A 24,204-nucleotide genomic window follows, 5' to 3' on the forward strand; every position below is an offset into this window, starting at 1 on the left:
CCTTTTTTTTCTCAATTTTAAAAATTGCCCAAAGTAATACTTGTACTATAAGTATTTGTACCACAGCTCTGGGATGGTTCAAACTTGATAACAGGGAAGAAGTCAGCAGCGAGATTCTCATACTGCCCAATGAGCACTAAGAGAATTGTACACAAAGAAATAGTCCATTAAAGCAAAATCTATTGGTCAGATCATCACGGTGGGTTGCGATTCCTGCAGTGAGATTTCCCCGTACATCGTTCGGAGATAAGAACATATATAACCAAGATATGCTTCATCAGTTTGGGTCTCTGTAAGCTCTTTTTATTTTTTAGATGGTCAGTGTCCTGGTCAACACACTACCACACACATTCTTGTGTTTCTTTTCAGAAGGAAACTCGTGCTAAATGTGAGTTCTCTGTAACTCATAGTCAGTAGTTATTAGAGCCCTGCCACATGCAGAAAATACTTTAAACAGAAAAGAAATAGCATAGTAATCTGACCATTAAATTTTTAAAATAATAAATGAACTAGGGAAGCAACCCGTTTTATATTTTATGGATTGCTACTTTAGGAGTTAGAAAATAAATATAATGGAAATTTGTAATGGGTACAAAAATACACACATTAAATACAATCCCATTAAAAGATACATCCCTCAAGAAACAAAAGCGTGGAATGGAATTGCTGACTGGGTCAATCTGATAAAACATGCAGGTTTTGAATCTTTGTTTTGGGGATATACTTATTACAGCTCTCAGCTTACCCTGCCCTCAAAGAGGTGCTGAAACCAAGATTTCCAGTCCTGCTGGGCAGATAAAACTCCCACTGAAACCATGAGTTGTGCCAGTGAAAGCAAAAGTTGGGTTTGAAATACTTTTCCCATTTATGAAGTCTTGAGTGTTTCTTTAATTTCTTTCCTTGCATTTTTCTTTCCCAGCCACAAACTATTCTTTTCTCTTTCCAGTTTGCTACATGGCAAACATGCTCTTTCTTTTAACAAGCTTCTGTTATCTTTTCAGTCAAATTTGCCAGATGATGTCTTTGAAAATGGAATGGCAACCACTGAGAAGCGGCCTCTTTCTTTCACTTTTGGCGACCTGCCTTACGAAGACCGCGCGTCCACTGCCAACTCAGCAGAGTCCTCTTCTGCTCATGTCAGTTCCAGCCCCAATATCACGGCTACTGCTGCCCAACACCCAGCGCTCAAGTCCTCCAAAAGCTCAAGCCTGGACTGCAGCACTGACTCCTGCAGAGACTCAGTCCCTGAGCCAAAGGAACTGAAGTCTCAGGGAGAGGGAGCAATGATTGAGTACAAGGCAACTCCAAGGGCAGCTTCAGAAGATTGCCAAAAACCCTCCAATGCTGAGAGTGATCATGTCTTTATAGAGCCGAGCGTCCCGGTGTCTCTCCTGCAGGACCCGGATGAAGGTTCAGAGCTAAAACCGGTGGAACTGGATACCTATGAGGGGAACATCACAAAGCAGCTGGTGAAAAGGCTTACGTCAGTAGAGGCACCTGTGACCCCCGAGAGACCGCCATGTGAGGGATCGATAAGTGGGGAATCAGAAGGATATAAGTCTTATCTCGATGGAAGTATAGAAGAAGCCTTTCAAGGGCTTCTCTTAGCTCTTGAGCCACATAAAGAGCAGTATAAAGAGTTTCAGGACCTGGACCAAGAAGTGATGCACCTGGATGACATCCTAAAAGTGAGTACGATTTTGGAAAATACTACCCTAAAGAAAATCTGAGGGGATAGGATCTCTTCCTTTTCATCGTAAACATCAAAGCAGAGTTTTTGGAAACCAGTAAAATTCCTCAGTAGCAATAGATTTGATCCTGCCTGGAGCATTCTTTCATAACGTTGCTTTTTAAACTTTTGTTTGCAATATGTTTATCATAACCTTATATCCTCAAGCAATGGATCTGTTAAACTACTGAGCACCTGAGGGAAACAGAAAAAGGTCTCATAAAAGAGAGTAATTAAGTTATATCCTTCTCTGCAGAGTCAATGGGCATCCATTGCTTGTGCCATGCAGGAGATCAGACAATAGCCAACTTCTGCCTTTAAAATCTATGGCCACATCACCAGTGGATGTACTTTGCCATATCACCACTGAATCCAGTGGAGTTGTGCAAGGCTACAACACGGAGAATCAGGTCTGGTAGCCATAGAAGCTGAATTTTCTAAATTGCCAAAGTAATTTAGGAGCACAAGGCTCACTGAAGGTTGCCATTCCCACTTCTCCTGACTTTTTTTCCAGGCCTTTTCCTTTATTCCCCATAAAATTTAAAATGATAGACATCCTGTCATTACACCAGGATGGACAGAACATGTTTTTCAATTAGAAAGATGAAAGGGATTTTGCATGTGTGTTGTTAACATGTTTACTGGCAATCATTGTGACTTTTAGCTGCCCCATAAACCAAAACTCGTGACACATTATTGTGTGGAGCATTATATGGGAAATACTCATTTCAAATGCTTCATATTCATATGCAGGTTGGTCTGCTAGTCATTTAAGGCTCACTATTTAAAAACACAGCTGAGAAGGAAAGGAGGAGGCATTTATCCTTCTGCATTATCTTCTAAAACAAAACAAAAAACAAAAAACTTGGTTACTATCTTTGTTCCCATTGGTGTTCGCAGCTGCAAGGTATTTTCCCAAATTAAGTACTTTTTAACAGCCCACATGCCCTGTTCCTTGCACTATATCCCAAGTTGTTTCAGGCAGGCAAGGCTGCCAGTAATAATAGTTTTAAATTTCTTGGCTGCTCTGCAGCTTGTATAAGGAGATCGGCTATCACAACAGCAGAAGGGCAGCAGAGAGCGTGTGTTGACATCCCTTTTTCCAGAAGGTGCAGAGAGGCAGACGTGGGAGGGAGTGGGGGGGAAAGAGAGGACGGACCAGTGCAGATGAGATCCCTGCACCTTGGAGACAGCCACCTCTTCCAGATGTGTTTTCTGTCTCCCTGTGGCCGATCGGGTAGCTCGCAGACTGACACTCAGCATCCCCCACGCCGAGTGCCCAGGCAGTGCCGGGCTCTGCGTGCAGAAAGGCTGAGCTGGATCCAGCTGCGGCTGAAGAAAGCTCCCTGGGCTGTTATCAAATGGGACAAGAAAATGAGAAGCCCGTATATTGCTGCTTGCTTTTGCCTGAAGAAGCTGTGCTACCAGCCCTGATGAAAGGAACAGGGGCTGAAATTGTACTGCAGGGCGAGCAGGGTACAAGCGCTACTTACATCACAGCGATGTTGTGAAATATTTGATCCGTTAATGATTGTGCAGTCATTTGAAGATGTAAAACGTTATAATGCTAACATATGAAAATTCTAGATGTGTGAATGAATTAGAAACAAAACTCCACGCCTCCTCAAGATCTAGAAGAGTTCACATCTGGCCTGGAGTCTGAACTTGGATGCCAACTCATTTCTTTCCACAAGCTGAGTTCAAGTCCTACTCAGGACTTGAAGGTTTGCTCCGGAGCTGCACCTGCGGCTCCCGGCTGCTTTGAGCAGACTATCACGTAGTGCCAGAGGTGCAGAAGTCATTGCACAAACCCATGGAGGTGATCCCTCGGGCAGCTGATTTGGCATCTGATCCTGCAAGGTGACCCTGAAGGCGACTCTGTGGGCATGTCTGTAGGAATCGCCACATGGGACCAAGGCCTTTGATACATCTTACAACAACAGCAAGGCTTCAGCCGTGGGTCTTCCCAGCAGTGCAATAGGGTGGTTCCCCCCCCTCTCTAGCACTGTTAATTTCCAGGTTACAGTGTTGCTTTTTTCTGTCGCTTTGGAGTCTCTCTGCTGATGCATGATTGGCTTTTCCTTAATTAGCCTTGGTATCACGTGGTTTCAGAGCCCACAGAAATTCTCTCACACGCATTGACCTGCAGATATGGGACCAGGTTCATTCCTGGCTAAGCTCCACTGGAGTTACAGCAGGAATAAATCTGGTGGTATAATCGGATCTGTGTAACCAAGCTTCTGTACCTATAATAGCAATTATGGAATGTGCCTTCCCTTTTCAACTTCCAGTGCTTTAATTGCCATTTCTCCTTTTGAAGGATGTTGAAAGCTCTGTCACTTGGATTCAAGATGTAGTTCTCATTTCTATAAAACATCCTGAATTTTACCTTTGAGGGTTTTGCAGGGGGAGGGGATGGGATGGGGAGGAAGAAGGGAAAAGTTTTCCATTTCTCAGATATTGATTGTATATACTATGAATATGAAGGTTTGAAACAAAACACTCAATAAAATGAAGTTTTGAAAATAAAATGAAGAGTTTGAAAGTTTTAAGCTTTATCTTTTTTTTTTTTTCAGTAGTAGATAATATTTGGGGTTTTCATTGGTTCGTTCTGCCTTTGCAGTGCAAGCCAGCAGTAAACCGAAGCAGGTCCTCCAGTTTAAGTCTAACAGTTGAAAGTGCTTTAGAAAGCTTTGATTTCCTGAACACCTCTGACTTTGATGATGAGGATGGTGGTGGTGAGGAGGTTTGTAATGGTGGAGGAGGTGCAGACGCAGTATTTTCAGATACTGAGATTGAGAAGAATAGGTAAGTTTGTAGCAACTGCCAGCTGCGCTTTAGCAAAACTGATATACTAGCTTTTTGCCACTAACAGGGGATCCTGGTGCACACATTATTCAAGGAAGACTAAACTAAATCCTTGAGGAGATTATAGGGTCAGAGGGTTTCCTGTGGCTGCTGCATACAAAATCTTTAGCTTCCAGGATAATTTTTTCCTGTTCAAATATGTACGATCTATCCCCCAAAAGGGAAGGCTAAATTAAATTAACCAGACATCAGTACTGGCAGAGCCTCTTCCTTGACATAGGTTTGGACCTGGCTTTCCTTGGTTTGGATGTAATTACTAATTCCTCTGTGGTTTTTCCCCCCCCTCCCCTTGTCTTTTCTCTCTAGCCGAATGAGTCTTTGCAGTGGATTAAGCTTGTCAGTAACAGTAACACAGGGCCAGATTTAAGCAGCATGGTGTAGGTTTCCTTTGGAGTGCAAGAGTGATGACTGGTACTCTGCCCATGGCCCTGCGTATTACGTGCCCTTTTTTCCCCATCATTTTTGGTCTTTATGAGGAAAGAGAAAAAAAGGAAAACAGTAACAAAACCCACCAAAAAGCCTGTTTTGTTTGTGCTGTGCTCTGTCCTTGTTGTGTGGCCTAAAAAAGCTGTGTTTCAATCATTAGCTCCTAAAAGCATGTCTGCACCCGCTGAACTGATATGATGCCCGGCAGGCAGCCGCGTGGCGACGGAGCGGGAAAACAGAGCAGAAGGACGCGGTTCCCGAAGGCCCCGCGTTTTTTCAGAAGGGAGCTGTGCTTCTCGCAGCTTATCCTGGCCAGTTTAAAACGAGTTCAAGCACAAGCAAGCGAGTGCCATTCAGTTCCCATCATCTCGCTGTATATTCTCTTCCCAGATTAAGACCTGGCGGGAAGGAAAACTTGGAAAATTATGTGGCTTGTGAAACTGGCACTCTGAACACAGATCAAAAACTGCATTGATTTAAGGATCTGGCTTTAAGCAGGCACTTTAGCCTACATTTAGGTTAATCAGCAAAAATTCTAGTTAGTTCCAAACTAACTTTGAGTTAACTAAAATTTTTAAGTTAAACTAGAAGCAAAAATGTCATTTTCCCCCTCTCTGGCTCATCCCTAGACAGCACAGATTCCTGCTTCCATTTTTTTTGATGTGTGTGTGACTCGGTGAAAAGACTGCACGTGTTGAAACTTCAACTTGCAGCCATGTACACCTGCTTTCCAGGGACCGAGCCTGGGCTTTGCATTTAGGCATAGAGAGGAGCATTTGTACAAGATTAAGTTGGAAATAATGATTTAAAACACAGTGAGAATAGCTTTATGCTCTTACAGAAACTATTGGCAAAACAAGCTGTTCACATTGTGCCTAAAACAGCGTATGAAAACATCATGTCTCTTATTCCAGCAGTGGTCTTCCTTTCCTGAGCATTAAATTTGGTACCAGGAAAATACCAATAGATTTGTCCTTAACAGCTTAATGCTTGAGATGGTGCAAACTGTAATACTGCTTAATCCAGGACGATTTGGGAAATCATTTATCTACGGATGAAAGAAAATGCTTTCACCACCAAGCAAGAATAAGTACAGGTTGGAAAAACTTGATGGTGACAGAATTGCACCGTTCAAGGCAAACAAGTCAGGGCACCATGGAAGAAATTTGCCCTCTCGGTGCATACGACCATTCTGCACCCAGTTCAGGACAACTCTGCTGGTTTGTGAGATGATGTATTCATTAAATGGTTTCTGGCTTATCGAGGGCTGTTTGGTTCCAGATCGCTGCTTTCAGCAATTCTTCCTGTGCTTGTTGCTAGTCACTTTGAACGTGTGTTTCTGTCTGCTGAGGAGGTGCTCGGCCCTTCACTGACCTCCCTCCCTTAACAGTTACAGGCCCGAGCACCCTGAAGCCAGAGGCCACCTCAGCGAAGCTCTCACTGAAGACACAGGTGTTGGTACCAGCGTTGCTGGCAGCCCTCTTCCGCTGACCACGGGAAATGACAGCCTTGATATAACCATAGTTAAGCACTTGCAATACTGTACACAACTCATTCAGGTACCAGGCCCAGCTCCTCCTGGGCGTATATTTTTAATCATTCCTGCAGGCACTTGTGTGCCAATGACGTAGGGTACGTGCTGGCGGCCACGGGTACCGTTGCATGTGGGAGGCAGGGAGAGCTTGGGGCTGGGACAGCTGTAGTCACCACTGCGAAAACCTCTCCAAAAGTTGCTCCAGTGGCACCCAAACTGGAAAAGCCTTTATCATTTCAGTCCTGGCCATCTCAGAAGAGATCGGGCATACAGACTACCAGGCATTTTTAATACATGCCCTAGTAAGAACGATGGGCAAGTCCCCCAGACCCGATTCCCATAAGAAACTGCTATTGCTGGGGCTTAGAAATTTCCACTGGTTTCACCAGGAGATCCTCAGTGAGAGCAGTCCTCTGTTAAGTCAACTCATGTCTTCAGAGGCAAAATAGGCTCCACTATTTACTCTAACAGAGACTCAGACAGTGATGTTTAAAAGCAAAAAAGTATTTCTGCATGTGGAGAAGAATATCCACTAAAAATTGTCCGTAGGTGGAGTCTAAGACAAACACAATGGAGGCACAACAGTCTCTCTGGGACATCAAAATTGTCTGTCCATGCTTATGACTGAATAGCATAACCTTTCAGCAGGGTTTTTCAGAGCCTAAGCTCAACAAATTTGATTTTAAATCTCCAGCAAGCCGCTGTAGCAAGCAAGGGCATCATGGTTTTCCTGCTGAATCAAAACATACTGCAACTTCCTTATTACAGTTTGACTTTCCAGTGTTATAATACACAGTGTGTGTGTGTATGTATGTATGTGTATATATATATATATATATATATATATATATGTAGATATGTAGATATATATATATATATAATTATATATATTATGATATAATTAGTATTTATTTCCAAAGGCCCCACTGAAACAATGCAGAGCAATCCTGATTTTAGTACCCTTAGTGCTGAGTTAGACATTGCTGTCTCACAAGTACAAGAGGGCTTTGGCTTAAATAAAAGAGCACACAACAAACATGCAGTTAGGGGGGACAAGATGGAACTCTCTGTCCACACACTGAGCTGATTTGATATGAATAAAGTGGACAGCTGAAGAAAATGCAAACCTCAAGAGCAGGAAATGTTAGCATGGGAAAAGCACCAAATTAATAAAGGCACCTGGGTAGTTGATCAGAGCTGAAACACAGCAGAAAAAGAGTAACTTACAGCCTGCTCGCTGGCAGATATGTTCTGAAATTCCATGGCCTGTATTATGCAAAAACCAAACCAGCAATATTTTCTGGACTTAAAATTCATGAAGATGGGCTCCTTTAGCTTAGCAGAGCACATAAATCAAAAATAACTTATGCAAATGGCTACTTTGAAACTTAAGTGGCGGGATCTGGCTGTAGATACTAAAAATATAAGCAATAATGCTTATCAACCATAAAATATCACAGAGATAAAAAAACATCTGCAGTTAAGGAGATTCCAGATGATGGATCTGCCATTGCACTTCATCAGATGCTGGGGGTCTGGGAGGGACTTTTTTTTCCTGAATTTTTCCAATTCAGTGATTCCTTTTCCTCCCTTCTCACGTGTTTTCATCAGCAAATTGTGTTCTCCAGTAAAACACCATTTGTAGCAAGAGACCTCCTGGATAAGCTTTCCAGGCAGATCCTAGTGATGGAGAATATTGCGGAGATCAGCACTGAAAACTTGGGAAACCTCACCTCCCTGACTGATGGTAAGAGACAAGTTAGAGGAGTTCCTTCTGACATGGAGCTGCTTGCATATGTTTATCTGCTTAAATAAACACTATACAGAGCACACCATTACTGCAGGAAATTCCACCGTAGCAAGGGTTGACTCACAGTTATGAACAGATGCTGCCTCAGTCAATAAAGCTGGACAGAAGCCTTATTCTAGCCTAAGCACTGGTATCCAGAAATAGAAAGGGTAGAAGCAATATAGGTATCCTTATTCTGCCTGATGGGCAGAAGATGGACAAAAGGAATTACTGCAGTGGGGATGCTGCCATTCCAAAAGAGCCCAGTTCTCTTTCCATCTCTCTTTCCTGAGGAAAGATGGGATCTGTCTTACAGTATCAGAGATATAATACAACTCTTTGAATGGTTTATCTAGAAGACTGCTTTCAGTCATCTCAATAAAGAACATTTTGTGTGGCTTTTGTTGCACTTATTTTCATACTTTGGATAAGTTTGACATACACTCAGTTACTCAGCTCTGTGAGCACTCTTGCAGGATAGGTAAATACACCTTGTTTTTTATTTATATATATATATATATATATATATATATATATAATTTTTTTAAATCAGAAAACAGAGGTAAAGTTTAGTGACTTACCCAAGGCTACAAACAGTGCTAGGACAAGGACCAGCTCCTGAGCCCCAGTCCTGTGTTCAGATCATGTGCTATATTCCCCTAGTACTTCACAATATTTAAAGGAATGAGCCATCAGTGCCCTGAACTCAATCAGGAACAAATGTTCTCACATTCTGCTGTGGCAAATGGAAGCAACACATTACAAACTTGGAGTGAACACACAACTACGTACTGTAAAATTAATGACACATGGCAAATTACCAAGCAAAACTGTCACTTAGTGAGGTCAGTATTCCTCCACACTTAGGATATTTTATTTTTAGGAATACAATGTTTTCAGCATGGCTTGATTTCACCATTCATATTGTCTTCTCTTCCAGCAATTCCAGAGTTTCACAAGAAGCTGTCATTACTGGCTTTCTGGACAAAATGTACTGGTCCTTCAGGAGTGTATCATACATCTGCAGACAAGATGATGAAGCAGCTGGATATTAATTTTGCCACCACTGTGAATGAAGAATGTCCAGGGCTTGCAGAAACAGGTACCAACTGCTGCAAAAAAAGAATCCACTGTCATCAGATTGGAGACAAATTGGGTCTATTTGTTTTCTGCTGGGCTTTACTCAACTCTGGTTGCTTTTTTCCTGCCCCATGGAAGTGTGTTTGGATATGGCTCCAAGATTTCTTCTGAAAATTAATGCCACAGCTCTTCAAACAATTTTGGCCCCAAGTAATTAGTCACAGTAAAGTGACAGAGCACTGGAAAAAGTTGCCCAGAGAGGTTGTGGAATCTCCTTCTCTGGAGATATTCAAGGCCCGCCTGGATGCAACCCTGTCTACTATGCTCTAGGTGACCCTGCTGAGCAGGGAGGTTGGACTAAATGATCTCCAGAGGTCCCTTCCAACCTCAGCCATTCTGTGATTCTGTAATTAGATTGGAATAGGAAAAAAAGGTGAGGGCAGCAGCAGAGAAAACATTGTTTTAAGGTCTATGAAGTAATCAGAAAGTAGATTTATTCCCAAATACAGGTCAGGCAATTCAGTGAAGCAGGAATCCTCTCACCTAATTTTAGGTAACTGTATAGTGTCTGTGTTAGGGAAACTGTTCAATCCAGCGTCCTTAAAAGACGATTTTATTAATACTAGAGCTCGAGCTGGGTGCCTCCTCAGAGGGACTCTGAACGGAAAATTCCCTGAGTATTTATACCCCTACGAGTTAAGTTATTTGGCCATTCTCTGATTTGTTGCACCAATGATAGCTTCTTTGCTCTTAGCTGGTTTCCCTGTTGTCTCGAGGCAGAGTTATGGTACTCACTGATCATTGTTGAAGCTGTTTTGTTACTTTCTTGTCTCCTCGTTCACTCCTTGTTCGAGCTGGATCAAACAATTTAATGAAAAGTTCAGCCACGTGTGGCCTTATGCTTCAGTAAATTTAGCAACTATTGCTAAGCACATGCTATTATATCCCCATTACAGTTCATTTGGATCAAATCCATACACAGTAAAGTCTATCTGAATATAATTTCATATTTGGAGTGGGACGTACAATATGTCAAACTACAGTAATATTGACTGGCTTTCCATGGGCTATAATGGTAGAGTGATTTGCTCAGATGTGAGTGCCTATACTGCAGGTATCTACCCAGGACCGTGTTTTCCTTCATGTTCCATGCTACAAAAGTCATGAACTGTGTATCTCAAGCTAGCTTTCTGCATGCCACACACACATACAAAAATAAAAATAAGCAAAACCAAATTCTGCTTCTGAGTAAGTCTTCCCTACTTCAGTGGCATTACTGAGGTGTAATTGGGCAGTGCATGTGGATATTTGTTTAGCAATTCACTATACCGCTTGGTTAGGAAGGATGCTGTATTGAATAAGCTGCACTGGCCTTGCAAGATCTGGTTTTAATTCTTAGTGCAACCCAGAAGGGGGAATAGTTTGAACTTGGCAGAAGTTAGTCCTTAGCTCACGATGATATCCTCTAGGGATGAGGGCTAGACAGAGGGAAAGTAGCTGTGCCCGTAGTTGAGATTAGAAATGTTGGAAGGTACCTAGCTTTGAAAACACAGTGTTTTCTTTTAGACTTTCAAGTGGACTGTGGGAATTTGCCACCAGCTTTTGTTCTCACTAATACGTCCTTTTTTCTGCTGCTTGCAGTCTTCAGAATTCTGGTGTCTCAGATCCTGGACCGAACAGAGCCCGTTCTCTACTCCAGTATGTCCTCAGAAATCATAACAGTCTTTCAGTATTACAACTATTTTGCCAGCCACAGTGTTAATGATCTTGGAAGCTATTTGCTGCAGCTTGCAAAAGAAGGTAAGATACATAAATTTTGGAAGATAAAGGGAAAATATATTGATGTCCTTCTGAGATCAGCACAGAACAGTTCAGCCCTTAGCTTGACTTTTTAAAAGAAGTGGGAAAGAAGGCAAGCAATTGCCTTGCATGCTAAGCGTGGCTGCACCTAAACAGCTGTACATATCCAAGAAAAAGAGCTAATGCAATCACACCCTCAGTAATTTCTATTTCCATATTAGAATGGGAAACAACTACGCTGAAAGAATTACTTTTTAGGAAATGGCTGATGCTACTGGGCTAGGCCCCAGGTCTGGGAAGTTTTCTGTGCTCATGGCTTTGATGGAGTTCCAGTATTTCGTCATCCTTTACGGACAGATCTTCTGAAGTGTTGGGCTCTTCTCAGGAGCCAAGGAATCACAGCACCAAAGTGTTTGGCAGGCTCTGGCACCAAGATCTAAAGAGGGAAGCAGGCACTCCATGAGGCACGCTAAACTTCAATTCCTGAAAAGCAAATTTTTCTTCCTTTCCATTTGAGAAAGTTTGAGGAACCTTGCCTAGTTTCCACTTTTATTTGGGCCCACTGGAGAACTTTTGCTCAAAAGCCTGGAAGGCTTTTCAATTCACTTATGAAATACATGAGCTCTTGGTGGGGGACATCAACCTGCCTAGAAAAAACTGTCACAAAGATGCTCTGGAAGTCATTACACTGACTAGAATATTGGGTTTCACTTGTCGTGGGGGAGGATTTACATTTTCCAGCAGAACTGAAGATTTGATGAATAGGCACATAGCATATCTCTGAGCGAGCCTTAGTGTCCCGTCTAGCTCATCTACTTGTCTCCTCCTTAGGAATGGTGTCTGAGAAGCCCAGCCCAACATAAAAGCACAGCCCCATGCACGCACATCGCAATGCTGACAATTGCCGAGTTAAGGACTTTTCATCTGCCCTTTCTAGGGGTAATAGAGGATTGCTAGTGGGGACAGGAGCAATCTGAAGTGCTAAGAGGATAAAACAAGTAACAAGGACCTTTCTTCTCTTTGCATTTCTAGCCTCTGTGGTTCAGATGCTGCAGTCGGTGAAAGATGGAAAACTGCAGCAGAACATGGCCAAAATAAACTCTAATAACCTTCCACCACAACAGGAAGTATTGAGAGCTCTGGCTTTACTTCTAACTGAAAATAAAAATGAAGTCAGCGAGACTGTGGCATCACTTTTGACAGCTACAGCAGAAAACAGGCACTTCAGGGAGAAGGTAAGTGGCAAAAACTCACCTTTCGCCTAAGGGACCTGTATGTTCATGACATCATTAATTTCTGCCTATAGGTTTCAAATGTCTACATGTATAAAATAATTTCTCCAGATTCGATTTAAACTGATCGAGAGGGGTTTTCTATCTAATTTTTCTACAAATATGTAGATCTGTTTCTACCTGCCGTTATTCAACAGGTACTAACCTAAACTGTGCAAATGGTTAGCAAGTCTTGCACTCTCCATCTTGCACATTTTAGCATTTCCAGTGGGCTGTCTCTTGGCTTCAACGCAACATTTCCTAACATCTTCACTGTGCAAAGACATAAGTCTGAGATTTTATTCCAAAGAAAGCTGGCATCTAGGGGATCTCCCACCATTTCAGGAGGGGAAGAACTGCCTTAAGGGGACAATGATTAGCTCTGACAGCTTTTGCAAGGCCAAAGAATTACAGTCCAAGATCTGAATCTATCACAGATGCAGAAGATGATAAGCAGGGCCAGATTAAACATAGAAATTAAAGAATAGAAAAGAAAGAAACAATGGGTTGATCTCTTTCACAGCAGAGCTTTCCCTACTGTCCTCTTGTTCTTGCATCCTTGTTTCCAATCAGGATAGAATGAAAGAACAGGAAGCTGGAGGAGCAAGAGTGGCAAAATGGGAAGAAAAGGAGGGAGATCATTCTTTGCTGCATTTCTCTGCTAATTAAGCCCCCTCTTTCTTTATTCATCCACTTCATTTTCCATTTTGCAGCCTCTTGGTATCTCACACCATCCTCTCACCCTCTCAGCTTCATGGAGGCAGCATTTCAGGGAAAATGCAACCTTCTCCTGGAACATGAGCTCAACCAATATCTGGTTTCCTACCTGAAGGAAAAACCACAAGGTGCCTTAAGGCATTATGGAGTTCATTATGCAGCCATCTGTCACTAAGATTTGCCACTCATGCTGGTTTTGTTTGATTAGCAATAGCTGCTGATTTCTTGAATCAAGCAGTAAACTGTTCTAGCACCTCAGGCTAATCTTGTAACAGTCATTCTCAGTCCCCCTGGAGCCCATTGCAGCCTGCTCATTCATATTAGAGAGACCATCTCAAGAGTCAGCTCTTGAGCTATTTAGACTCCAAGGCCTATTTGCTCCCTGGCAATTTATGCAGAAATGCCCTCAGGAATGCCAGATTGTGCTGCTTACTTTAATGTGAACGTTTGCTCACCAAAAATTGGCCTCAGACCACACACCCTCACAGAGTTATAATTAGTGGCTTGGGCTGGATGTGCATGGAGGACTTACCTCTTCTCTACACTTGCGCTTCCACACAAACCGCTACTAAGGAAGGGCTGTGCCTGTCAGCAGCTCTGCACTCCACCTTTCTGCTCTACATATGTGCAAACCTTTTACCGTTATACTCTTCTTTATCTGTTTTCAGGCCTTAATTTATTACTGTGAAGCACTTACCCAGCCCAACCTGCAGCTGCAGAAAGCAGCTTGCCTGGCTCTAAGATACCTCAAGGTAAGAGACAAGGAATTCAGTTGTGGCACTTGGCCTTACTTTAAAGAAAAGGCACATGACAATGATAAAGTTCATTTTTTGCATTTCATCTTTTGCTCCCTATCATACCGATTTTAGGAGATGGGCTTCTGTGTAACAGAGAAAAAAAATCTGAGTTCTGACTGAGAGGAAAAATACCACTCTCTCCCAAAATAAAAATAGTTATAATGCACATGGCTTGCAGCTGTACAGAAGAGAAAGGGAGAGAGAAGTCACAGCTCATTTGATGATACTGTACAAAGAGTGTAAGCACGAAGGAACAAACCATCCTGGCAATAACTGGTACACCTGAATACTGGGTCTTCATCTAACTTTTGGTGCCATTTCTGCACTTCTTGTGACAGAAAGGAAAAAAAGTTGCTCTTGCACTGGCTATGTAGAACCATGGGAGGCAGCAGCTGTCTAAGCCTATCTGGTACTGGACACTAGGCCAAAAAATGTATTCGATGGAACAGACACACTGCAGACTGATTATTGCTCCCTCAAAACTTCCCCCTGGAGAAGACAGCTCTAGAATGTAACTGACATTCTTCAGCACCTAGTCCAATATCACTTGGATATGAAAGACTTTTCCCTGGAACAAGACGCTAGCAGGGACTTCTTATAGGCAGTGATAAAGGGGCATTACACTTCTGCTGTACTACAAGGTGCAGTAGTGTGGTTTTGGTCTCTCTGAGAAAAGCAGAATAAGAATCAGTGGTGGCAACTGGGGCCAAAATGATAGAGCCTGTGCAGTGCATCTTCAACAGCTCGTGAACTGCCAGGAAAAAGAAATACTAACGAGGGAAAGGAACTACATCTTTTGAGCTCTTTAAATAAAAAGCTGATGCCTTTCTGAAAGGTATTATTTCAGGGATGTGAATGCTGCAGCTGAAAGGTGATAGAGCCAACCCTGCGGATGAGCTAACCCAGAAGCAGTCTCACCCACAGCATGGAGTTGATAGAGATCAGCCACTCAAGGTCCTGCTCTGCCTCTCCCAGGTTTTGCAGACCACAGCAAGCTCTGTGCTGCTGTGGCTCCATTGTTCATTTCAATATATGAGCTGTAGTCACTCCTCACACAGACTTGCTCATGGTCAAGCACAAGCGACTAGGTTCAAGACAGAGGGATGAGATTTAACGGCTGTGGAAGATGAGTCCTGACTAGAAGCACTGCAGAATGCACCTATCCTCCCAGCATCGGCAAGACTTATACAAATATTGGCTCTGTAGCTCAGAGCTTCTTCCTTGCGTCACGGCCGGGGTTATATCTGCCCTTCCTTTTGCTCACTATTACCGTGGTATTGCCTGACGTACTTACAGACACCATGACAGCTGCTCTATCTCTGTAGACCTAACATTTTGCAGCAAAGCAGAATTATTCCTTGTTTTCTTTCCAAAATAGCAGAGGCAAGGAAAATTGTAAAGTGTTGGTCAGCACAGATATCAGTGAGGCGCCTGCAGTAATAACTTCAAGTGACTTGGTTGGCTAGCAAAAATGCTGATACAGATACACTTACGCCTGAAAGAACAGCCTTTTCTGACCTATCAAATTTGACATGCTGAGGATGAAACTCACTGCCCTGTCACCCATCTCCCATTCTTGTTCCTGCTGTACCCGCATATTGGCGTATTTATGGCCTTGTCCCACAGCCCCTTCACAGCCCACAGTCAGAAGTGGCAGATGTAGCTGATCAGCCATATTTATGCATATAGCGCATAAATTACAGAATGTGGAGTCCACACTGGAGGAGAAAATACCCTTCTCCAAGGGCACCTATCCACAAAGAAACCTCTAAAAGTCACATTGCCCACATCCTCACCGAGGCCTTACCCAAGACCTCCCCTAGGTGTGAGGTTTTAAACACAGGGCTTCCTGCACTGGTGCTGGCAGAAACATGAGCGCTCCCATCGTTGCGCTCCCACAGCTTCCTCTAGTCACTGCTCTAGCTGAGGCTAATGAGGCAAGAGACCTTCTTTTCCTGTATGAAGGAAGAGCGGTCAGAGGAGGAGTGGATGTTGTCATGCAGTTCTGGCTGTACCAGCATCCTCGTGAACCCTTTCAGGACAGACCCAAAGATACAACGCAGTATTTGCGCATACAGAGACAGTCGGAAAGGAAGTGTAAACAATGCTCAATGTATCACACAAGGCTGTGGAATAAAACCCACGTTGTTATATGTAGAATTAACACAGTTGGTTTTGCACTTTCCAGGCTACTGAGAGTATTAAAATGCTAGTCACACTCTGCCAGTCTGACAATGAAGAAATCAGAAAAGTGGCATCTGAAACCCTGCTCTCACTTGGTGAGTTGTATGTTTTATAGCTATATATATATATATTTTTTTTTTAATAGAGTAGCTATTTAAGACACCTAAGACATGCTAAGATATACAAATGCAAGGCTCTAAATTGAAATAAAATTTTAGCTGGAGGCCTAAATAGATTAAATATATATACCTCTTAGAAATCATTGGTTTTGAAAATCATGAAAATGGAGCAAAAAAAAGAGAGTAATTAAATTGTATGAGTTTGGAGAGGGAAGTAAAAGAAGGAAAAATAGCAAAAGAGAAACAGACAAATAAGTATTTCATAATTTGACAAACATATATAAAAAACATTTTATTCAAACAAAAAACACACTCAAATGCCATTAGCACTGCCACGTGTTCCATTTTGTGCTAAGTTATGTTTATATGCCTATTAGGAGAGATCCTAATCTGCAAGTCCTCCTTCACGCAGCACCTCAGACATCCTGTATAGACCTTCATTTGTCCTTGGGACAACAGATAACCTGTCCATCAACCTGTAATCTAGCTGCATATCAGCCAGTGACTGGAAGCATGGAAGTGACTGACTGCACAGTTTCAGGGCCCAAATACTTCAGTGGCATTTCTACAGTACAAATTTTAAAAGTTGTATTTTTGCTGGCCCTCCCTCGACTCTGCAGGCTATGCATGAATTTCTGCACCATGGATGTGTCCCCCTCTAACATTAATCGTGCAGACTCCTCAAACATCCTCTCTTTCACTCAGCAATTCAGCAGGAATTCACTCTGCTGTATTGTTGCTTGGGTTATAACACAATTAACGCAAAGTCACATTTATGAACTCCAGGAGTTTGTATTGCCATTCCTCTGTATGACATGCAGACACCTTTTTGATTCCTAATGGTCAATTCTACACACTAGGCTTAATGTTATACTTAGGTGCATACAGATGACAGTACCTAAAAAACAAAGGCTTGACTGATAAAAATAGTTAAATTCAGCAAACATAATACTTCCTCTTTTTTTTGGTGGCAAACATGTAAATAAAGACATGGTTAGACTTACTTCTTAAAAATGCCAAGCCAAGAAGTGAGACATAAGTAAACTTCATATTGTCCAAGTTAGAAATGGATAAACATCATCTGCCACAACTATATTACAGCTGCAGCTGAGACCTTGAGACACATAGATTATTCAGTAAGACAAGCATACAAATATTGTCATATAATCATACAAACCACATCTGCTTCTGTTTTGCTCTAAATAAAACTAGCAACAAACTACAATGAGAAAAAAAACAAGAAATAATATGAACATTCAGAGCACACTTAGTTTTTCAAAGTAATTTCTTAAGTTGCCTTTAACGATATAACAGATTCTAAGAATGGAAAGAAGTTACCAGCAGATCAGTGCTTTTTAACAGCAAAGAATCCAGGATTTTAAATTTTGTATGGCACTGACATATTTTATTATGTTTTAATATTTTGTGTTCAGGTGAAGATGGGAGACTGGCATATGAACAGCTGGACAAATTCCCTCGGGAATTTATTAAAGTTGGAAGTCGCCGTGGAATAGAAGCTGCCACAGCTTTTTAGATGGAAAAGCACCTGTCTAAAATTTGACAGCGATTAAACTAGGGTGGAGTCGTAATTGAATATGGGAAGATGACAGACTTGGAAGAATTCTATGAGAACATCCTGAAATGTAGCAATTTACAGACCTTTTAAGGAAAAGCGAAACGTGACATCAAACGATAGAGTTCCTATTGGCTCCTCTATGCAGCTTATGATGGAGCAGTTGGATACTGAGGAACAATACTTTCTTGACTGATTCATAATAAATAATGTATTTGCAGTTATTTCAGCCTCAGCAAACTTCTTAGTTTTTAAAATCTGGCACCTTCATATATCTCGCAGAATATTATATTTGCTTCTTTTAAGGTGTTGTGAAAGCTTGAAATATGTAATGCTGTATCTAAGAAGGACAAGTAGGAGGCCACCTGAGCAGAACTACAAAGCTTTCTCTTCTACTACGAGCTAAGTGTCTGCTGTCCCCAGCAACACTCCAGCAGCACAGCACACCACTTGGCTTTCTCAGTTTTGTCTCAATAACAAAATATAGAACAAGTTTCTTCAAGTTCTGCCTCAAGGAACAGCATGGTGTAAATCCTGGGAGGTGTCACTTTAGTGACTCATTCCAAATGCCTCTGCTGCTCTTTTATTTCCTTTCTCTTGCCCTCCAACAATGAACCATCATTAATCCAGGAATTTGCTAAGGTTATCAAACAATCACATAGGTTTGGAAAAAATAAATGAAAAGGTAAAGTGCTTTGGGTTTTTTTTTTTTCTTTCAGGAAGAAAAAGTGTGAACTAATTGCACAAATCCCCAAAGCTGTTTTGTTCTGCAGGTTGCAAGCAGGATTGGATTTCGTACACTCTAATTAGCAGATGATAGCTTCTATAGAGTGATTTCAATATAAAGAATAGAAGAAAATAAAATGGACCTTTGAGGTAGCAATAAACAGAGTATGAAATGAATGCATTCTCTCCCTTCACAGCAAAAATGAAAGACAGTACTTCAAGCTGTTGATTATGAGCCTTAAGTTAACACAGAAAGAGATGAATAGAATTTAACAGAAGAGTGTTCCTGTACTGTGTTCATTATGCATGAAATGCTATTTAGATGTCTATTAAAGTATCCAGATTTGCATAGATTATATAAAAAAGATTGCAAACAACTCGAATCAAAAAGAAGCCTTGTGCGCCAAACATTTGGCAGGCAGGATTTTTGTTTTGTTTCATTTTTTACTGTGAATGTTACAGTGTACATATCTGTATATTTATAAAAATATATATTCTTCCTTTAATTAAAAAAGTACATTTTGTACAGTTCAAATGGTTACTTGTCTACTGAGGGGCATAGACTCTTTTTACAGAAGATGAAATAACCACATCATGGTTTTTATAACACATCTATCCCATGATCTGAATTCTCCAAGGTGTTCTTTTGTACTGACTTCTGTTATTTTTTATTTTTTTGCCTTTAGTTTTGTGGTATTTGTACTCACCATATTTCCTATCACATTTAAGTTATAATAAAGATTATTTTTTAATTACTAAGCACATCAGTCCTTATGTATAGTCACTCATCATAGCGGCAGCTTCTCTAAGGTGAGGCTCATGCAACCTCCAAACACAACGGAAATCAGCTCCCAGGTAGCTTACTTAGAGCTACCTACTTGTTGGATTTGGGGCCAACTGTTATTTAATCATATTAAGGCAAAAAGTTTGTGGGCAATATTTGTCTTTTCAAGTCTGGTCACCAGCTCACCATTTTATCACGACCTCAGAAAGTTTACCTAAATTACATGAAGTCATCTGCTAAGTGTCTTACAGAGTAGAAATACATGATTCCTGTTTTGTAGCATGTCAATTCACGAAGATATTAAAGTAACTCTGATCTAAACCTTACCAAAATTTATAAATTACAGCAACTGAACAGTACACATAGCAGAGAAAATTGAGGGCAGAGAACTCCAACTTGTTGTGCGCTAGGAGAAATGGTGCAATGCTAGCTTATGTTTTAATATGCACAACCATTGCAGCTTCATAGGAGATCGGTTTGGTGACACCTATCTTTCGCTGGGAAGATCGGCAGCAAACTACTTTAGCAGCTAAAATAAAAACATAAACCAGACAGGTAGGAAAAGTGGAGAAGGGATGAAAACATAGTGAAAATTACATGAAGTGAACCAAAATACATTTTACAAAAACAAGTTTTAAACTATTATTTTAGAAGCAAGGGGTGGGGGGACTGTCTCGGTTTAGTGTTCCTTCTCCGTTTGTTCCACAGTGAGTCTACAGGCTCTTGTTCCCATCCTAAAACCTCAGCAAGAAGTGTGTATTTTTAAAAAAGAAAATCAGAATATTCTTACAGTCTACTAAAAGCTCTTACGTAACATGTCCTGTATTCCCATAACATAACATAATACATGATATGTAATACATAACATACCTATCAAAATTTGCTTATAGTTTGTGTATTAGTGTGGAACATGACTTATGAACTATGAAGTCACCAGATTCTATGTAATGCATTCTGAACTATTGCTTAGTTACAGATTAGATGAGTTTATTTTTCAACAAGCGCTAGTACCTTAAATTTTTAGATACTTCTGGTTTAAGTTCAGAGCAAAAGAACTCTGTGTATCATTCAAGTCACTTTAAAGGCTCCATAAGGAGTAACAGAAAATATGCTGAAGAGGATCCAAAACTATTACCAAACTTTTACCGATTATTTTTTCCCTTCTGCGACGAAAGAGCCTTACCAGACAGCTGACAGTGCTTTTCATCATAAAAAAATTCAAGATTACAGCATAGACCTGAGAAACACAGAACTATCAATGGAGCAAAGAGCCAAAGCTGCAGTGAGCATAGGACTGCTAGCATATACAGGTACTGCCAAATGGGGTTGATGTAGTTTGAATCCACCCTTTGAAAAGTGTATTAAAGCCAAGTCAATTTACTTCTTTATTGTAATTGTTAACAGCTACAAAACAGATAGGAACAAATCCTGCTCTTAATAAAATCAGTGAAAAAATTCACAGAAACATCTGTTGGAATGGTTAGACTCATAGTCAAGTTCCTATTGTGCTATCCAAGACTGACAAGCTCAGACCTGGTATATAGATGTACAAAGGCTGAATTTCCACTTCAAGCATTAATACTGTTTTAAAAAGGGCAAACAAAATGGAAAGAATTATGTCCTGACATGATTCATGACAACGTAGGAAAGAAAAGAAAAAAAAACACACTCTTAAGAACAAAACCAAACAAAAGTCCCTCAAGGTTACAAAGAAAACTCTAAAAAGTGAACCCTAAAGCTTCTAAAACCAGAAGGCAAATAAAAAGAAACAGACCATTATATTTATCTCATAACTTACATGTTCTTTTGCTCTCAGGGCCGGCAACACTGCGTTTTCCAACTTTGTTAACACGAGAACTCTTCTTCTTGGAGTAGGAAAAAACAAATATGTAGAGATTAATTTAACAAAACAGACATCAACTAGCAAAGAAACACCCAGCAGGTGCTAATTATAAAATCTCTTACTCAGAGCTGCAGCTGGTTGACTCTTGCAAATTTAAAGATCAAGGCTATCTCAGGAATCCCTCACAGTTTTCTGGCACTATGGTGGCTTTCATACTGTTACTGTCTGTGTCGTTTCTGCCTTGTAGATATAAGCCCATATTGCCTCTATGCTACTTTAGCTACAGCAGTAGGATAAATTAGCCTGCCCAGAGTTTCCTGTACTCCACCTGCTCCAAGGAAAGCTATCTAATGCAGCTTTACACTAAGCTCTAGCCTGTGTTGTATACTCATTAGTGCTAACTCTAAGCATTCAAAAATCAGGAGTCAATAGGACTACCTATCAGTATGTCTTACACATGGATCTCCCCTAGGTTTAGCAAAAAACTGGTCTTCTGCCCTAAAGAGTGGGGTCTTCTCCAGTTGTCATTGCTTTCTCACTGCTACCCACGTGACACATTTAAACAACTGGAGGAAGCCATAAGAAAATGTTTAGGGGAAGGTAACTGTAATTCCTTATATTTTAGCCTCAAATTCTGTATATAAGGTCTAAGGAGTTAAAGGAAAAGCCTGTATCTCACGTTTGATGCTGTATGGGATGCTGTATTTGATGTGCTAGAAATCCCATATATATAGGATGTTTGTTAGCCCTAAAAAAAGCTCAAGCCCACAGATTTAAATTACAGTAAGACTTTGTTATTTTTATGGATTTATTTAGTTAAGTTTAAAAACTATGGACTTTATGCCATTAAGGTAAGAAATTTGCTCTAAAAATAATCTTGTCCTGAATTCCACAATTTGAGCTTTAATAAGGAAATCAAATACTAAGATGCTTTGAGAACTGGCAAAGTAACAGTTGTCCAGTTTCTGTGTACACAATATGCACAATAAATGTAGTAAATATTACAGCTCATACTACTGTAAATAAGTAAGAAAGGCTTTAAATACTAAATCACTTGGAATCACAGATCCTAAAGCCTTCCTGAAAACCTCACTTTTGTTACAGTTCCTCAAGTTTTTCCTTTTCAGGCTTTACTAGTTCTGTTTAAAACTATGACCTTTAATTACACCTTATTCACAGTTTCTAGGGCTCAAAATAAAAGTCCAGCTTGTTATCATTAATATTACCTTAAACTGATGAGAACACTATTAAGATTCAGGAACAAGATTCTTAATCTACCTTATTGTTTTTGCAGCAAAACCTCTTAGAGCTGGATAAATTTTGCTGATGTGCAATGGAATTATCTAATGATAAGATCCACTGTGGCCCTCTTCAAATGTCTTAGGTGCCAGCAAAGGGTACTACAGACATACCATTATACTCAAGGGTTTGACCTTGAATGTGGTTGACATTCTCGCTGCAAGTAGATCTATAAAGCAGCAACAAATTAAAGTTTCTCAGAACACCATTATCATTTGCAGAACTATTTTGTGTTATTACATGAATGGGAAAAGAAATTAACAATATGCAATAAATATTTTCCACATAAAAAACGTTGATAACAGCGCAATTCCATTTCAAGAACAACAGAGCACAAGTAGCACACAGGCTTGATAGATTTTCAACCTTCTGCTCAAGATTTCAAATCTAGTTCTGAAAAAAGAAACAACTTCAGATGGCCCTTAAATAAAAGTAAATGAATATGCAGTGCACTTTCTTGCAAAAGCTACTGAGCAACTTAGCTATTTGTGCAAAGCCTGCAAAATAAGCTGTAACATATGAGAATGGTGTAGGGCCCCCCCTGTAAACAATACAATGCCAAACACCAAGTGATTTCAGCTGTCCAGCTAAGTAGTTATTATAGTCTAATTCACACCCTCCACACATTATGTCTTAAATACAACAGGTGTTTACACTAAAACTGATATTTTTGCTAAACCTATTTTCCGATTACAAAGTTCTTCACACAAAACTTGGGTTTTTAAGGTTTGTTCCTTTTTGAAACATCTGGCACCTGAATATGTTCTTACTCCCAACATAGTAAACACCTAAGTCTGACTTCAGTTAAGACTGATGGGTCTGAAAACCCATTTTCAGTTCGGATATGCACATTTTATGGGAGAAGTGCTAGGACCTTGTCCTGGAAGGTGGATCCCACTTCTAGGAAGCCTTAGGATACTTCTGTGAATCAAGAAGTTGTGGTTTTAACCTGTGCAAAGAAAAGGAGTTAGGCTGCTGGCTAAGTTGGTGCACAAAAGCATTTACAACTTTTTGAAATTCCCATCCTGCAGCCAGGTTCCAGAACTGATGATCTGATCCTGCTAGCCAGAACGTTCTCTGTCATCTCTTTCTTTGTCCCTCGGAACGTTGATTTTCAGCTGTTACGTGGTTTCAGTTCAGTGGTAGATCAGAATTTCCCTATATATATATAAACAAAAATAATGAATGTCAGAAGTTTGTGAAAGAACTAATAACATAACCGTATAATTACTACACATCTGACAAGTCCTTCACATATGCATAAAGTTCCTATACTTACTATACGGGGTAACATACTGCAGGTATTTAAAAAAGGAATTTTGAGAACAGTAAATGAAACTTCATCCTTCTAGAACATGTGATTAATGCAATGTCACAAAACTCATTATTTTCATATACTAATATTTTTCTGATACAATAACTGAGGCACAGGGAGCTTACATTATTTGATGAAGGTCCAATACATCTATGACAGAAAGAGCACATACATGGGTCCAATTCCCATGCTATCATTCAGTCCTCAAAGCTGGCCTCATCCTGCAGCATACTTTTTCAAGAGTTTATACAGCAGACTGAATTCTTTATGACAACGGAATGGGGCAAAGTGTTTCATAGTAGCCTCAGTTCAGAGCTTTCCCATGCACGCGTGTCGTATTACTAACCAAA

At 40.6% G+C, this 24,204-nt stretch overlaps 1 protein-coding gene across 1 annotated transcript in view; it reads left to right on the forward strand.

The window, feature by feature from the left end:
* Nucleotides 1-19,310, forward strand: part of RIPOR2 (RHO family interacting cell polarization regulator 2) — a 57,326-nt gene extending 38,016 nt beyond the window's left edge. The window contains exons 13-22 of the mRNA XM_062568027.1: nt 1,002-1,688; nt 4,353-4,537; nt 6,414-6,582; nt 8,169-8,304; nt 9,287-9,448; nt 11,068-11,226; nt 12,259-12,461; nt 13,883-13,966; nt 16,200-16,290; nt 17,748-19,310. Of these exons, the coding sequence (XP_062424011.1) occupies nt 1,002-1,688; nt 4,353-4,537; nt 6,414-6,582; nt 8,169-8,304; nt 9,287-9,448; nt 11,068-11,226; nt 12,259-12,461; nt 13,883-13,966; nt 16,200-16,290; nt 17,748-17,848 (1,977 nt within the window). The 3' untranslated portion in view covers nt 17,849-19,310. The remainder of the gene's footprint in view (nt 1-1,001; nt 1,689-4,352; nt 4,538-6,413; nt 6,583-8,168; nt 8,305-9,286; nt 9,449-11,067; nt 11,227-12,258; nt 12,462-13,882; nt 13,967-16,199; nt 16,291-17,747) is intronic.
* The last annotated feature ends 4,894 nt before the right edge of the window (nt 19,311-24,204 follow it).

Source organism: Rhea pennata, chromosome 2, assembly GCF_028389875.1.
Source record: "Rhea pennata isolate bPtePen1 chromosome 2, bPtePen1.pri, whole genome shotgun sequence".
NCBI classification, from domain to species: Eukaryota; Metazoa; Chordata; class Aves; order Rheiformes; family Rheidae; genus Rhea; species Rhea pennata.